This window comes from Blennius ocellaris (genome assembly GCF_963422515.1).
Source record: "Blennius ocellaris genome assembly, chromosome: 9".
Taxonomy (NCBI): Eukaryota; Metazoa; Chordata; class Actinopteri; order Blenniiformes; family Blenniidae; genus Blennius; species Blennius ocellaris.
Genome location: NC_137658.1, coordinates 25,212,750 through 25,230,460, shown reverse-complemented (window position 1 = coordinate 25,230,460; position 17,711 = coordinate 25,212,750). Strand labels below are relative to the sequence as shown.

Genomic DNA, 17,711 nt, shown 5'->3' with positions numbered 1-17,711 from the left:
GTGTGTGTGTGTGTGTGTGTGTGTGTGTGTGTGTGTGTGTGTGTGTGTGTGTGTGTGTGTGTGTGTGGTTCCATTACAAAAACAAACAAAAGCACCCACTAGTGGCCTAACATAAAAACTACATCGTTTTCAGCATTTCTGCTGTTTCCGTGTAAATCAACATCATTTTCAAAACATTGCCATATAAACACAGAACTTTATATAAAAAAAATATAAATGTATGTGTTTTCACTTGAAACTGTTGTATAAACAGGGTCTGGAGTTCAGATCTCACAATTAGGACAAACACCAAAACAATATATTCATCCATGTACAATAATTATTATCATTGCCGCACAGTTTTATAGATAAGAACGTATTCTATTCTATTCTATGTTTACTTGTCAGATGTGCTTCACACAAAATGCAGCATTCTGTTTCTCAATCTCCAGTTTGAAGAATAAATCGAAGCATGGAGGTGGTATTGATCTAATTTGTATTTCTAGTCACTTAATATATATACTTGTGAAAAGTATCTCACTTTGTTTTTATCCTGATGCATTTTTTTTCAATTAATGTCACCTGCAATGTTGTGATTTATTACCTTACAACACTATTCCATATGCTGTATAGTGTTCTGAAAGTCACACGAGCTGAAGATTGGAGGCAGAGGATTTGACAGAGACCATTATTTACTATTTGATAACGGAGAAGAACCAAACAAGCTATATCAGTCATGTAGCCCAAAATATCAATCACTGTGTTGTTAGATGACCAAAATATGAATGAGGTGATTATCAAGAAAAATGTAACAAAGAAGTACTGAAATTAAACAAGGAAGGAGGCGACACACGGAAGAGGAATGCAGTTATAACTATAGTTACAGCTTGACAGAGGCACTGAAGGGGGGCAGGAGACACCCTGCAGGGTGACACAGTCCTGAGTGTGGGCTCCATCTGCACTGGGCTCATCTACACTCATTATGCTGATTAATCACTCCACACCACCCACTTTGAGCCACACGCCAATCACCATTTATCCACATGGACAGATGCACATGCATACAGAGAGGGAAGATGCATATGCACGGCTTGGGAAATGATGAAAGGAAATGTGTTTACCACCCCGCTAATGGTAAAATGAGTGGGTGATTGTATACACCTAAAATAACAACAAATAAATAATAAAGCCGAAGAGACAAAAGAAACTGAAATAAAGGGTCCATATACAGCAGTGGGTGAATGTGAAGACAATTTCAGCAATTTGTTTTGTTAAATGTATTTGTATTTATTTGTATTATTTATTAATAAATCCACTCATAATACAGTGCAGTAAACAGACAAACCCTGAATCAGGTCAGGGTTTTGGAATGAGTGCACTTTACTTTTAAAAGCAGAAGTAGCAACTTATGTTGAATATATTCAGAAAGTAAATTGTTCTCAGCAACTTGGGTAAAAAAACTGGGTATAGATTTTATTTAGTCGTATGTCTTTTTTATCACTTTTTGAAATACTTTCTTTAATAACTAATGGAGCATCTATTTGATGAATGGATGGACGCTAAGTTACATTTATTAGTCACCTTTATTTTATTCAAACTTTACGATATTCAAAGAAGATGACAGCTATATCACTTTACCTTGGATGCACCCTTTGTGTCAACGGATGTACTACTGTAACACTCGTAGCGTTTAGCCTGTACGTGGGGATTGTAACACAAGTCAGCATAATGGTTTTTCTTGAATTACAAGCGACTTTGCAGTGAGATATTTGCTTTTATGTAAAATTGTACACCAGCAATTCAGCTTTAATATAGTGGAAGTAGAGCACCACACAGTCGGGATTCAGTGCAACCATAGTGAGAATACTGTTCATTCATGATAATTTTGTCTTGCTACAAAATATGGGTACATTACCTTTTTTGATGACAGAGTTGCGACGGATGAAACCACAAAGACACTTGTTCAGCTGCGCCTTGCTGGAGGGATTGTGTTGCAACACACACGCACACACACACACACACACACGCACGCACATGCACACACGCAGGCACGTCTTTGCTTCATTTGTGCTTTTAGAAACTCGTTCGCACCATGGTTGGTTCATTATCAATCTTTTGGAGTCTTAACGTCCTCTTGTTAGCTATTTTCTAGGTGCATCGCCAGGTGTCCGTGGTGTCATCAGTAAATGTCACCTCTCAGACACCTTTTGCACTCGTGTCATTACACTTCCACCTTTGTGCCTCGCTGTTGGTAAACATGCATTCACTGTGGCAGTCCTGGCCGGGTTCATGACAAACGTGCTGGACCTCACCTGAGCCAAACAAATGTATCTTTGTCTCACTTTCACCAAAGGATCTCGCTTTCAATATGCCTCAGTATTTTTTTCTTCCTTTCTTTGTAGCTTGTAGCTGTTTGTTGTTGAAAAGAAGCAAGGGGAAGTTGTTGTTATGCAAGGGTTTTTGTATAGTCTGAATGGTCACGTGACTTTACCAAGTCTGAAACACTCAATTATTTGAGAGTGATATTGTACAAGTATTGCACCGCCTGAGCCAACACTTGAGCGAGATAGGCACGTGTGGTTCCAGGTCTAGGATGTGATGACTTGTTTTTAGCAGTACTGAGTTTCAGCTTGTCACTGATCTTCTAGTGTACCCGCCCACCTTTCCTTCTTTTGAGTTCCCCGACAGGAAAATATTTTTTGTTGGTGATGTAGAATTAAGATGGGAGGAACCGTTATGATGATGTTGGGCATTGGATGTGGCTTCCATAAACCCGCTGTTTAAATGGTTGAAGAGTTTATATTCAAGCCACGAGTATACTTCTCTGCTATGTATGCTTTTAGGTTTGTAGCAATCGATAATTTAATATTGCCCATGACTTATACAGTTTGGGGGTCACAGGTTTATGAGTTCACGGTTCCATATTCAAGACAAATGTATTTATACAGCACATTTTAAAAACAAGTCAAGGTTGACCAAAGTGTTCATAAGGAAAAACAAGACTTAATCTGTGAGGAAATAAAGCTGCCATATATGAAGGTGTCAGTACTTAACGAGAAACAAAGCCAGAGAGCACAGATGTGTCTTCAGAAGGCACTTAAAGGTAACGGGAGAGCGACTGGCCCTGATTTGAACAGGTCAGCTTGTTCCACAGACTTTGCGCAGACACAGAAAAGACATGGTCGCCTCTATTTCTGGGTCTGCCTAATTAGTCTGACTGATTGACACTAGAAAGTATTAAAAACATCTATGAACACAAATCATATTTCAATTGTTTGAAATCTATATGTTGATATTTGTTTTCCTTTTTCATCACTGGGTTGTTTTTTAGTGCTGTAGGTTTGTTGTCCAGTCTTTTCTTTTACTACTGCTTGACATGTTTTTATCAGTTCATGTAAGTGGTTGGCACTAATGAACACCCCAACCTTGAAAACATAAAAGCAGAAGAGAAAATGTTACCTGGCAGTTTGACAGCACGTCTGTATTCATGAACAGTGATGAAGACCTCTCGTAAACACAAGCTCTGTTTTAACTGGTCTTTGAGGACTTTATGCTGAATTAGATAAACCCATACAAAACTTAGTTCTTTAAAGAATTCAGATTCCTCTTACGAGAAAATGAAAAAAAAAAGGATGACTGGGATAAAGTCAAAATTGAAGGAATCAAGGAAGTGAGAGGTGTTCATAATGCATCTAAAACTCTGTAACTCAATCTTATTATCTCCCGCCGCTGTCGACATGTCTAATGTAATGATTTGTCAGCGGAATGTGGCAGTGTGCTGGCCTTGAACTACCCCTACAATGTGTCACCCTGGCAGAGTGGATAGATAGGAGTTGATTGGCTCTCCTTATTCTGCATTAGGACCCATCAACGCCGCAGAGATGATGTACACATCTCCGAATGCTGGCAGACAGTCCTTGCTCCCACCATTCATTCATGCTCTGAATGAATCCTTGCAATTTCACCCTTATTTTCATCCCCATGCACCCGGCATGCAAACACACGTACAGTACATGCAAATAGATAGAGACTGTCAGTTATTTCCTCTGTCTCCCCATCCCTGTGCAGTTGTGTCATCGATCACCCAACCAGTGCATGCTTGTAAGGTCCATGCACGCATGCATACACACACATTTGGATGCAATGCAATTTACTGGTGGGCAGCGGTCACTTTTATGTACCAGGTCAGCTTCATTGGTTTCAGATAGACATCGGAGTGCCAGAGCCGGTACAACAATGAGATGAAGAGGACAATGGAAGACAACAATACGTGTTTGCTCACTGGAAACAGGTTGAGCTTAATAAAAGCCTGGCAAAGGTCTGCTTTTAAAGGGCCGACTGCCTGACATAGCCATTCATTGCTATTGTTGGCTAGCGAGTGTAGCGGCGAGGGAAAGGTGCTGCAGACTGTGATGGTGTGAGAAGGACTCAGGCACACGCGCCCCTGGCGCCGGTGGCCTGGCTGCATTGTGTTTGCGCTTAGTTTGGCACAAGAGGCCCACGTACCCTCCAATCTGTTTTCATAGTGTAGAGTCTTCCTCATTTGTGTTGTTTAAACTGTGCCGTGGCTGCGCCCGTGACCTTGCTGTTATAGACTCGAGCTGGCTCCCCTTTGTTGTTCAAATGTCTTCCAAAGTCCCTTTGCAAGATTTTTGCCCTCGAGAGCAGGCTTAAGTGGCTTCATGATGCTACTTGGTCCCATGCCCTGGCTCTTCTTGCCAATCAAACACCACAAGACAAACAATGCACAGATTTTCAATAAGCACTTGTAAACCTAAATACTTCATAGTGCAATCAACTGGTATGTACGTGCATAATGGTTCACTATTGATGTTACCATAATGCAAATGCTTCTGTGTGTAATTGCATACTGTCTGATTATCTTCATGCATTATTAGGTGTATTGTGATATCTTCTTCTTTCTTTAAAAGCCTTACAAGCTGAACAGTTCTATTATTTATTCATTTTTACAAAGCAGTGCTTACAGTTTGTATATCTTTGTCTTTTGGGTATCATTGATGTATCAGTAGTGTTGGTCCTCAACACCTATTTCACCAAAAGAGTGAGGTAGATGTGAACGCGCATACAAAATAGTTTTGTACTGAAGTAATGTATGAGATATATACAGAAAATGCTTGTAAGAGTAAGTAAAAGTGGACCACACAGTGATGTTGTGGTTAGTACTCTCCTCACTTCCTGTGTGGAGTTTGCATGTTCTCCTTGAGCGCACAATGAATTAGCAACTCTATAATAGCCCATAGTCTGTCTCTCTGGGTGAAGCAGTGGATGGACGAATGTAAATAAGGTTTGTTTATACAGAAAAGAATGTGCATTATTTGATTTATTTTGTACTCTCTCTTTTATTTTATTTTCAAGCTTTTCAAGCTTCAATGTAGCTGAATAGTTGTATTTTCTTTGTTACTATTCTCAGAGGTAAAGCACATATTATCGCTCCTGTTAGTACTGGGACAGTTTCAAAATGAGTTCAAGTCACTGTTATTACTGCACTGCACATATTTTCTAATCTCTGAGAGGAACCGTTTTCACAGGCCTTTTTTGTAACATTTTACTTAAGCGATTTAGTGACTTTTAGGAGTTCAGATCCCTCCCGGATATACTCTCAAAGCTCTCATAGCCCCATCTTTTTACTTGGCAGTTATTTTTTTTGCACATTATTTCTGCTGAAATACCTTTCCTTCCCATGTTGGTTAATTGGCACATCTTGGGACATTGTTCTTTGTGACTGCAGCGTATACATCTGATGTTGTATTTAGTACATGCATCCATGGGCAACTATAAGCTTTTTTTTTTGTTGTTGTTGCTTTTGAAGGTCTAATCAGCTGCTCTGCCTCAATCAAGCAAAAACAGCCTGTGGTTATTCATAGGCTGTATATAGTATGACCAGTTGCAGAGTCCATGTGGTGTCCAATTATGGTCCATTTCTAGTTTAACCCTGTCACATCAAAGCTTTTCACTACCTTGACTCTAATGGACCAGTGCCATAGTAAATCAACAAAGGGTTACATGTCGTGTTGCAAGCTTTAGTCAGCCTACTGAGTTCTACTATGTTGAATGTACCTGGGGAAGTTATTCATGTTTATTCCTCACCTGCACGGGTATGTATGTTGGTTGAAAATGACCCACATCCAGTCTTCCCCTTCAGGGTGGATGTGGAGAATTTATTTCTGTCTAGCTTTTTGGGAATGAGGTTACCCAGTGAACTTAACCCCCTATATCTGTTTAAAACCTGTGTTTTTTATTTAATCTTCCAAAGCTTCATGTATTTTAAATTTAAGAATAAGTGAAACTGGTGCAAATGCAAGTGATTGCCACAGTTTCCCCAGCTTTTATTAAATACTAAACCGGGAAAGTGATACAAGGTTTAATTCTGTGGCAGTCCTGGAAGCTTGAGGAGAGGTGGAGCCAATCCTCACTAACACTGGCTTAAGAATAGGGTATCCCCGGACAGGTCGACCATGCATGCTTGAATATTGTCAATTATATTTTTATTAGGTGAACTCATAAAGAATTCATTAAACAGAAAAAAAAAAAAAAAAAGTTAATAATTCAAACCCATACCTGGTGTGAACATCCTTAAAGGTTTGGTGCAGTTCCCTCTGTGCATCATTTGTACTTGCATGGTGGGTGAATTGATTCTTTGAGCCAAACATGCCTCAATTTTTCGGTGACCTTCGATTATCTCTGTTGCTTTTGTCTTAAGCTGATGCCACACAGATGAGATCCGGGCTTCTGTAACAGAAGCTTTTCGTGAGGGGGAAGATCATTCTCTGAGACTTCCAATTCATGGCTCTTTATTTCATATTCTTGTCATGCTGTCAATCAACCTAAAAAAAATAAGAGTATCTGCATAACCACATCTAAGTGTTCCAAAGTTTGAACTCAGGATGTATTTCAAACAAACCGGTTTTGTCGATTTCTGCCGAAAGTTGTTTTTTTTTCCTCCCTCCATGTAAAATACCACGCGATCCGACTGCCTTAGTAGAGACAGTCATCACTAAATGTTTCAACACGCCCAGTTTTTAGTGTGTGCGTGCGTGCGTGTGTGGTAAGCTGACTTCGTCGGCGGATGATACGGCCCTGGAGGCTTGTTTTGCAGAATATCAGAGTGGCTTCTCAATGTTTAATGTCTGCCAATGTATTTTATATTACCCCATCTTCTTTTCAAAAGGAAAGGCTAATGACTAACACTGCACCACTGCTATTAATTTGTAATTAGTATTGCCCTATGTTGTGTGCAAATGCACTGGTAGAAATATCAAATAAATGCAGAAAAGTGTCCAGCATGTCTTTTATTTAAACTCAGCATGTTCTAATGACATTTTAATATATTCAATGGTTGTCATTGCCAGTGCTTTTAAGTAAACAGTGGGAAACAATTGTACTCATTTGATGATTTAGGATAAGTGCTGTAATGCTCCTGATATTAAAACCCACATCCTAATTTGCCATGGAAAGCTGTCACATAGTCATACTAATGCAATACTGCTGTAGTAAAATAAAACTGGAGCTTTGCAGAAGTGGGCGACACACCATCTGTTCATATGTAGAGTTTAATTATATTCTATATAATACACATCCACGGGTCATTTTAACACATAAGTCATTGTTCTGACCTTGAACATGACATGGAAACAGAGAAAAATAGCCTCACTGATTTATCCTGCATTGATTTAATTATCTTTACCCTCACCTGCCCCTTCAATAGATCTACAATTTAATGACAGCTCAGATATGAATGCTTTAACACAGATGATAATGCTACAATTGCTTGACGGCAGTGGGGATGTTTCTATCCAACTCTTTGTGGATTTTTTAGTTTTTAGTTGTTGTTTTTTTTTTTTATTTGCGTTAAAGTGCAGTGTATTTGGAACAAGGACACTACCGTCAAAACTGCTTAACTTTTGATTTTAAAGCTTGCATATAAATAATACTTGTATAAATAAAACCTATATATTTCAACATCCTCTCTTTTGACTTAAACAACTGATTAAAGGGGCTCACTATGTGTTTTCCACGTGATCCAGACCCCTGTGGCCCTCCCCTGGTTTCTCCCTACCATTGAATTGTTTCTGATATCCTGCCTTCTCATGTATGTTATTATAAGTTCAGTTTTTATGTTCAGAACTAATGATATGAATTCACTGGCACTTCCCCCAACACGTGACCGCTCACTTCCAATAACAGCAGATATGAGTATTCATCATCACATGTTTTCTTTTTCTCCCCCCAAAAAACCCAGCTATCGCTGCTTTTACCTATCTACACTGTGTGTATAGCAATCCTGGCAATTTACTCTATTTTTAGAGGATATTTTTTCTTTTTACTGGATTGTTTTATTTTTTATTTTTATTTTTACATATTCTATTTTTGTGCTCTTTTTTGCTCTTGTTAGATATTTACATATGTTTACATATTTTAATTCCTTAATTGTATAAGTTCTGCACCTTTTACCTTGAGCTGTTGTAAGTTTGTGTTTCCCCCTGGGGAGGAATAAAGCTCTTTACTCTACTCTAATGTTTAGTTTTATAAGTTGGTTTGTGGTTTGTGGTATGAGTTCACACTAAGACTTGAGATGTTATATAATCGTATTATCATTTTCATTTATGATTAAGAAACTAAAGCATGAATAGTAAATGGATGCAAAGATTGACAGCAAGGATTTAAATATACAAATTAGTATCTATCAGTTGTGATTTAACACAGAATTAATAAAATTGCATGAGCTAAATGACATATTGTAGCTTGCTACATCTGAAAATCTGGACAAATAGATATATAACAATCCAGTCTGTTTCTCCTGAATCGTATGAAATTAAGAACTGTGGCAATTTAAATGTTAATACACACTGACAAGGATGTTTGACAGTAAACAGCAACATTGGCAGCTTTTGGCTTTGCACTGCTTCCCCTTTGTCTCGCCATGGCAACAACCTTTCCGCCAGGTCTCGCAGGAGTCTTCCGAACTAGCCTTGCTTGTTATTATTGTTTATCTCTTGTCAATCACCCAGATCACCAGCGTGCTCATCCATATGCATGAGCCCATCATTACATGTAGCTGCTCATTGGCTGCAGGGCCTGGCGGTGCCGTGCCAGCCTTTGTTCACTGCTGTAACAGGTGATTGTAGAAGACTGGCACATTGCCGGATATCGTTTTCATGGTGCAAAAGTGCACATGTGGGGCAAGGCGATAAGTATGGCCCTGTTGGATTAGAGCTTAAGCAGGAGAAACGAGTCCCCCATGGGTTTAATTGTGGTTTATTTTGGCACACAGCAGATAACGCTCTTCTGCATCAAATGCTAATTTGACAATGGAATTTGAAATACATTATGCGAATTTGGCGAGGCTGAAAAAAATAAGACGGGAAAAAAAGGAGTTGAGGTATCGTATAAACAAAGTAAAAAGCAGGGAAAACAGAGTGGAAGCTTAGTTTTGGTGCAGTGTCAGATGTGCTTCAGAAAGTGATGGCCGGGACCCAAGGTTCAACATGTACTTCCCACTGATCATCACCAGGCTGCTGATCTCCCACCTCAAGGTCCTGGCCAGGTACTCAGGTCCTCAGGTTGAATATTGATTATAAACACACATGCACACACTCAGGTGCTTGCACTCTTGCCAATTCATGCTCAGTACAGCACAACAGTTAAATTTCCATCATGTACAGTCCTTTCAGCTCCTCCTCTGACATTCCGGGTGCTGCATTTTCTTAGCCGAGTAAAAATGTGTTTTCTGTTTTCACATTCCAGCTCCGTGTCTTTGTTTCCATGACAGATGGCACATCACTCAAAGAGACACTCACAGACAGAAGACCCCACAAACAAATTAATTCCTATTACTGTTTTGCATGCCGCCTCTCTTCCTGTTTGATTGACAGACTCATCATATACCGGCTCTGTATTCGGACGAGTATGTGAGACGCTGCAAATGTGCACAAATGAGAGACGGTGTTATTGCAGTGCAATAAAGTTCACAGTCTTCTCCACCTTGACAAGTTTATGTGTGAACAAATGTTCTGCATATACTTTGACTTTATGTTCTGGGTAGGAATAGTTTTATCAGAAGTGATGATCAGCAAAGTTCAGTGTTGAATAAACAGATATATTAAAGCAACTTCCCTAAACTTCAACGTTTCACACAATATTCCTGTGAGGGTAAAACGATTTAGGAAAAAGGTTTTATTGTTTCTTTATTTCTATTTCTAGTTTATTTTCTTTCTCTCTTGTCAGGCTTCATGTATTTCAAATCTAAATGAAGCAGTGCTGTCACAACTCGCATTGAAAGTAAAACTTGAATTGAAATTTCTTGAATTGTCACTTTAGAATAATTTCAACGGCTGATCCAGAGGCCATAATTGGCATTTGCTGAAGTTTTTTACTTTCATTTGTTCTGCTTTATATTGTTTTTACTCAGAAGAAATCATGTTCTATGTGTTGTGTATACATTGTGTGTAACTCTCTGTTCTTACGTGTGTGGTTCTCTCTTTTTCTTCTGCATGTGATCCTATACTTACCTTCTCGGGTGCAATTTTAATCCTCTTTCATACTCGTCATAATGAGCAGAAGTGCTCAGGTGTGCACATAAAAAGGAAAGAAAGAGGGGGAAAAAAGCCCATACTTCATTCTAAAAGACAAATTTAATGTCACAGTACGTCTGTCAGGTTTTCCAGCCCTGGCCTTCAAATGAGTCCCTCCCCCATCTCTCTCTCTCTCTCTCTCTCTCTCTCTCTCTCGCTCTCGCTCTCTCTCGCTCTCTCGCTCTCTCTGTCTTTCTGTGGGATTGCATTTCTCATTTAGTTTAATGTGATTTTAGAGTCTGTCACACTCAGTTTGCTGGCTGTCAATCTGTCAGTGCGGCTGCCCTCACACTGAGATTTGAGGTATTTGTATTGTTTGGCAGACTATATTTTGTACACCATGCAGCCTGTATGACTGATGTTCATTGTTGAACATATTTACTTCTGAGACACAATTTGCTTTTTATCGATTTCATTATTTATTGTCTTTTATTTTATTTTATTTTATTTTTTTACTTTAATGTTCCTCCCGTCATCACACTATTAAGATGAAAACATTCATTTAGTTCAAATGCAGTCAACATTAGGACACATAGAATGTGGCTCTTTATTTTGTTTTTGCAGAATTATAATGAACGAATTGTATTTGCTGATTAAACTTATTAAGTATGACACTTTTCACTGCCAAAACAGCCCCAGATTCAGAAACCAGAACTCCACTTCATTGGCTTTGTTCCACATATTAGTTTCCACCGCTTTAGTAGTAATTTTGTGTTTGAAGTGGATGTTGACAGTATTGTGCAGCTGTCCCCCCCTTGACACTTAGCTTTAAAAAAAGATTCCAACAGAGTGATTGTTTCCTTCTTTCTCGAACTGTCACAGGTCTATTTGAGTCGTAAGGTTTACAGAGTGTTGATATGTCTTCATGTCTGTTGATAATTTTGCTATTGATTCAAGCTGAAGTCTTCACTGATTTGCCACGAGCCAGGTAGGTCGCCCGCTGAGGTGTCACGACGGGGGAACGGCAGTCCCATGTTGCTCTTCAAAACAAAGCACGGGCAGAATACCACATGTTTCTCTGTCTCATAAAATTGAGGAGAAAATCAATTAAAAGGAGAAAATCACATCTGCCAAACACATGGCAGACATGGCTCCTCTTCTGTCTTTGTTACAGGCCTCCCATAGGCCTTTTAGAAAGGCGCTCGGTTTACTCAGATCATCTTTTAGACATCAGGTGATTCTCTCTTTTCTCCTTTATTTAACCCAGCTTAATAAAGATTTTATTGCTCTGAGAAGAGCTTTATCGATTGACGTGTCTCAGACTGTATCTTAAGGGTTCTTCAGCTTCTTTATCATTTTGACATCACTGCTGGGAATATGCTTCTTTGTGCCCTTGGTACAATAAGCTATAAAGTAGTTGCAGCTTTATATTTGAGTCAAATTCAAAGTTTATCCATGACTTTTTTCATACGATGCAGGATCTACATGATGTTTTTTCTGTGTTTAATGTTGATTCCATATGTAACAGTGAATGCACAGAGTCGACGACATTCAATGGATATGTACGCTTTTTCTCTGTCCTTTCTCAATGCTAGATTTGCACAAGCAGTGTTTGGTTAAGTTTCAATCTAACACGTGCCCACTTCTGCCCCGCATTGTGTTGGCATGGGCTTGCCGGATGCTGTGAAACTGTGAACTTGATTTACTTTAAGCTGGCTGACAGCGGCGGAGATCAAAGTACGGAAGTGAAAGCCCTACAGATACTGTCATCCTCTACAAATGTTTAGTGAACCGTAACCTGTATCTCATTACTTTAACACTCTCCTTTACCCTCGCAACTGCTTCGTTCCTCAAGTACAGATCCTTCACAACCTAAGATGCTTTGCTGGAATTCTTTCACCAATATCTGCTGCAGTTGCATGTTTCTTTTGTGCGTGCGTGCGTGCGTGCGTGTGTGTGTGTGTGTGTGTGTGTGTGTGTACTCTCTGTAGACCCAAATGCATGCTTCCAAATGACTGAGCAGTGAAAGCACCAGCATCAGTGTTGTGAGGCTTCCTCCGAGTCCTTCACTTGACCTGCTGTCAGTAAATCTATAATAAATTGATTGAGTATTGTGTGCAATGATATCCTAATCTGTTTCCTGAATTGAAATAACAACCATAAACAATTCGCTGCACGTTTGTGTTATGGATATTCCACAAATTGAAATGTAATACGTTTTGACAGACAGGCATGCGTTGTATGTTTTCAAACTGATGGAAGTAAAATGTGCCATCCGTCCACCGCCGTCCCGGGCAATGATGTATTGATTCTGCTTTGTCAAATTGGCTGTTGATTGACTTTTTAAACATTCATGTCTATGATTGTAACATGACACTAAGAGGACAGAGATATATGTATGACAATATTGACAATCGTAGTGGAGAAATCACCAATGTGGTTGAAGCTGTTGCACTGGTTGGTTCCCATGAAGTTGAAGAGGAATCAAGAAATAGTCAATGCTTTATAGTATTTATTTGTTGATGCATTTAGTCCCTTCATTTTAAGGTTTTTTTCATTCCACATATGCCAGGCTTATTTAACAGAGTACATTCATTTCAACATTGTATCTGCTAGTGTAAAGATAGTCTTTTTTAAATACACTGTATATATATATTTTTTTCTCTCCCCTCCACACACATTCAGCCCACAGTGTCAGGTATTTTTTTTTATTTTTTTTTTAGTTTCTGACATAGACATACTAAGCAGGATTTTTGGGGGTTTAACCTGAACAACCACATTCTCGCTTATGCTGTTCTCTTTTTCGCTTTATCTCAGCACACGTGCTGATACGTAGTGCCTTCATCCCCGCCCAAGGCAATAAATGAATGTGCAGTGTTGCTAGCATACTTCCAGTAATCTGTCCTCCACTGCTGTGTGTGTCTGGTGGCCTGTGGTGAGAAGTCTGGCCCAGCATCATCACCCAGTCTCCCACATCGCTACACATATGGCGCTGCCTTTGTGTCAATTGTACTCTGTGGGGTTTCTGATAATTAACAAGATGACAGACAAATGAAATGACAAACACAAGGTGAATGTGTTTTTCCACTGCCTTTCTGATTTCCTCGGTATTTCTGTTGCATTCAGCTGTACAATGTTTTGATATGTTTTCGGAATAATTGAGCATGTCAAGATAAATCCACTGATAATGCAACAATGGTTACCATGTAGGACAAGGCAAATCCAAGATTCAGATGTTAGTCTCATTATATTCTTGTCTCCCCAGTTACTACATTGATAGTTTTTACAAAGATGAGTTGTAGACACCGAGTGTTGCATTTGAAAGTAGAGACATAGCAGTTTTTTCTTTATTCATAACATTTTTCTGGAAGTAAAAGTGAAGCAAACATTAACCTTTCCTTGTGATGGCCACTATATTGCCTGATTATTGATATTACACAGTCACTCAGTAGTTTGCCCTTATTTACATACCAGATAACAAAAGTAATGTAAATGAATTGTGAAATACTTTATTAGCAATTACTATAGTAATGTAAATACAATTTAGTCCTGCACTAATGCGGCTTTATTCAGAGCCAATAACACATTGTCAAAGAAACTACTCAATAACCCAGCGAGTAATACATCGTAAAAGTAAGGGTAGAATTGTTGTTCATTTTTCAGCAATAGAAAAACCTAAAATAAGCATGTTTGTTATGCTTATTTGAGGTCAGAGTTGTGAAGAGCTGAAGCCTGTACAAGCCAACACAGGGCAACAAGGCAATCATCCACCCACAAACATATTTACACCTATGGCGACTGAGAGGTCGCAAGTTAACCAAAATGCGGTTGGAGGGAGCTGGAGGAACTGGAAAGCCATCCAGACTTTAGGAGAACATGCCAGATTGACATTGATTTACACAGTCCTATATTAACTATTGGAATATTCCTGCTGTGAGACCACAGAGTGAACCACAACACTGGTGTGCCACCTTTTTGTTTTCCTCTGTACGACGAAGCCGAAGTGGATTCTGCCAACACTTTACATCTTTATGGAGCCTCTTATGCATTTGTGAACTGATAATGATTACCAGCACAATAACAGTTTACATGTCGACTGTTACTCTGAAGAAAGGGGTCCAAAGGTATAATATATATTCAAAGGCCATTTAACCGCTGAGGTTTTTTTTACACTTTCAGTTAAGCATACGCTTTGTTTTAAAGACGTCATCATCACTCCGTTGTGCTGCTTCTGATGCGATTGAAAGTCTCCGTGTCTTGCCGCAGTAGCTAATTGGGGATTTGGCGAAGCAGCGTTTGATTTAATGGCTCCATCCTCAACAGGGCTGCATCGCTTGCGTTATCACTTGTTTTTTTTGTTTTTTTATATACGGCTGGCTTCCCCCAGGGAAGGACAGAGATGTCATCATTAGTGGGCAGTAGACGCTGGCTGTGCTGTGTGTCAAGGCTGCTGAGGTCTATAGCATGGTCAGCCAGGCCCGTGGCCCAGCAGCAGTCTCTGCTCTCTGTGTTTCCCCTGTCTGTGCTCCCATCTGGCCACGTGATCCCGCGCCAGTCGGCTCCCGCTGAATACATTTGGGGAGCTAATGAGGAAGGAAGCTCTGCGACGAAGTGGAAAAGGGCACCTCTTCCTCTTCTTCCCCTCTGAGAAAAAGAGAGGGGGGAGCCACTGTGGTCAATTTTATTAACTCGGATGACCTTCACACAAACAATTAACATTTACAGAAAATGCTGCCCCTCCTGCTCATCTCCATCTTAATCTTCAACCTCAACACAGGCAGCTTTGTATTATTAGTAGTATTTTTTTTCTTTTTTCTTACTTCTACAAGGGAAATTCATCAGACAGCAGCAAATTAATGGAAAACTTGTTGCATTTTATAGACAATTGCAAGGTGATGTGGATTATGCAGAAGAAGGTCAGTCATCTGAAGGTGTCCGCCATGTTCAGTAATTGGCTGAGGGCCACTACTGTTGCAGTAAAGAACCAACAGTGAGCAGCAATTATGTGACCTTATCTTCCCACTTTTCTCTCCGACAGCAAACTTCTATGCATTCTGGCTGTAATGTGGAGTAATAAAGATGTACATAAAGTATGAGGAATGTTTGCTTTGACATTGGTTAGAGCCGGGAAGTCATTTTCTGGTCATTTAATGACATAATCACATCTGTTCTGTTAAGATTTAAGTTCCAATGCTCAGATATATGTTAAAATAGGAACATCTGCATATATATATATATACACACACTTTTTGTATCTCCTCCTGGTATGTAAACTTTGCTTTCAGTCTCGTCTGTGAGTTGATTTTTACACGGACAGCATTAATAATCAGTGTGTTCGTGTGTGTTCTTACATTTGTAGAACCTGATAAAGAACTTGCCGGAGCAGAAAGAGCTGAGTGCGCTGGCGGAACTAAAGGGTGAATATGAAGAGCTGGTGGAGTCAGAACAGTTTGGCATTGTGGTGAGTATCATTTCCTGGAGCCTACCGGATTCCCAAAGGAAAACACGCAGTATACACAATTATAACCCCAGTTTGTTATAGTCAAACACTTTCAAGCATGCACCATTATGAAATTCAAGATTTTCTTCATTACTTTCTGACTTTTGTTGGAAAATGCTTGTTTTGGACATTTGGATAGCTATGACCAGCAAATTAGGCTATTTCATATTCAGAAGAATTCATCCCCAAGAGTAGCATCAATGAATAATTTAGGAATCCGACAATATGAAAGAGAATTTCTTATTGCTCAAAGTCCATTCCTGGTGACCCGAGTGTCAAATGAGAGTGGGCTACGGTTGGAAATGACTGAAGTAAAGAACAGTTCAGTCCTTCTGATTAGGGTTGAGCATCAGAAAGTTAGTACATGCCATATTTTGACATCATCTGTCAATGTTATCTCATGATCAAATCAAACCCGCAGGCTATGAATCCTGTCTGTGATGAAGTTGTTTGAAAAGCACACAGCTGTAGTCAGCCGCCTTGGTGATGTGTCCCAATCCTCTTATCAATTTACTATGAACATCCAAAGTTTTTGTCTATTGCAGTAGTGAGATCAACTCACTGTGAGTAATGTATTATTTGCTTGGATTATGACTCGAACAGCTTCAGTCATCTAATGAGCCAGATTTAAAACAGATTATGTAAACATTTAAATGTCATTACCATATCTTCCCTTGATAATAAGGAGAATCATGCTTCTTTTGCATTATTGATCTGTTTTAAAGACATTATGATCATGCACGGGTGAGTTTACCCTGTGTTTTTCCGAGGATCAGACTTAACTATTGAGGCTGGTTGAAAAGGCATGGCTGAATTGTTGCAGTGCAAATGTGCTATAGAGGAAGCCGAGTACATCATCCAGCTGCGCTGACCTTTCCATTTAGTTACAGCTGTAATTACATTTTAATTAACTGGCTTTGCCATGCATTTGCCAGGTGAATAACCAACACTTTAGGCAATGGTGAAAAGAAGCACTGTCTTCAAAGTTAACTTTACAAGGAGATCTTATTATACGTTTTCTCCAAAGACATGTTCAGTCAGACCCGAGGGTCACAGGCGTGCTCCATCATGCTGGTTATTCTCTTGATTCACTCGCAACATTCTTTTCAGAAGATGTAATGAAGCAGAAGGCGGCAGCTTCAATCGTGATTCCACCAGTGTTGCGATCATATACCTACCCACTGATGAAGTAGATCCTCATCATGGAGATATTTAGTTCCTGAGGGAAATAAGCCACTTTGAAGCTTTTCTCTGCCGGAGCTGTCACCAACACGCCCGCTTTCAATGTGATTTCCACTTATTGTATACAAATCAATTCAAGGAAAAAGGGAGGAGTGTGTTTGTGCATGTGCCTGTGTGTGTGTATGTGTATGTGTATGTGTATGCACAGCCATCTGTGCTGAGAATAAAGGTAGATGGGAATGTGTGCATGCATTTGTCTGTCGCATAGATCTTATTTGTTTTAATTCTCTCTTGTTCTCCTTGTTGTTTCCTCTTAATTCAGTTTGGTTTTATTTATTTATTTATCTCATTCTTTAGTGATTCAACTCCCATGTCTGCCTGTATTGATTGGAGCTGTTCTATTATTTATGACAGATCTGTTCAATAGGAGATTCCTTTATCCATGTGAAAGTTGTGAGGGATGCAAAAAATGTGTAAATCCCATTTACTAAAGAGGGTAGTTGATTTTCTGGTTATTA

The 17,711-nt window shown here is 39.4% G+C and overlaps 1 protein-coding gene across 7 annotated transcripts in view; it reads left to right on the top strand.

Annotated features, from left to right (window-relative positions):
• Positions 1 to 17,711, top strand: part of diaph2 (diaphanous-related formin 2) — a 391,722-nt gene that overhangs the window by 223,603 nt on the left and 150,408 nt on the right. For all 7 annotated transcript variants that reach the window (XM_080502643.1, XM_080502646.1, XM_080502644.1 and 4 more), the window contains one exon: positions 15,871 to 15,972. In XM_080502643.1, coding sequence (XP_080358769.1) covers positions 15,871 to 15,972 — 102 coding nt within the window. The remainder of the gene's footprint in view (positions 1 to 15,870; positions 15,973 to 17,711) is intronic.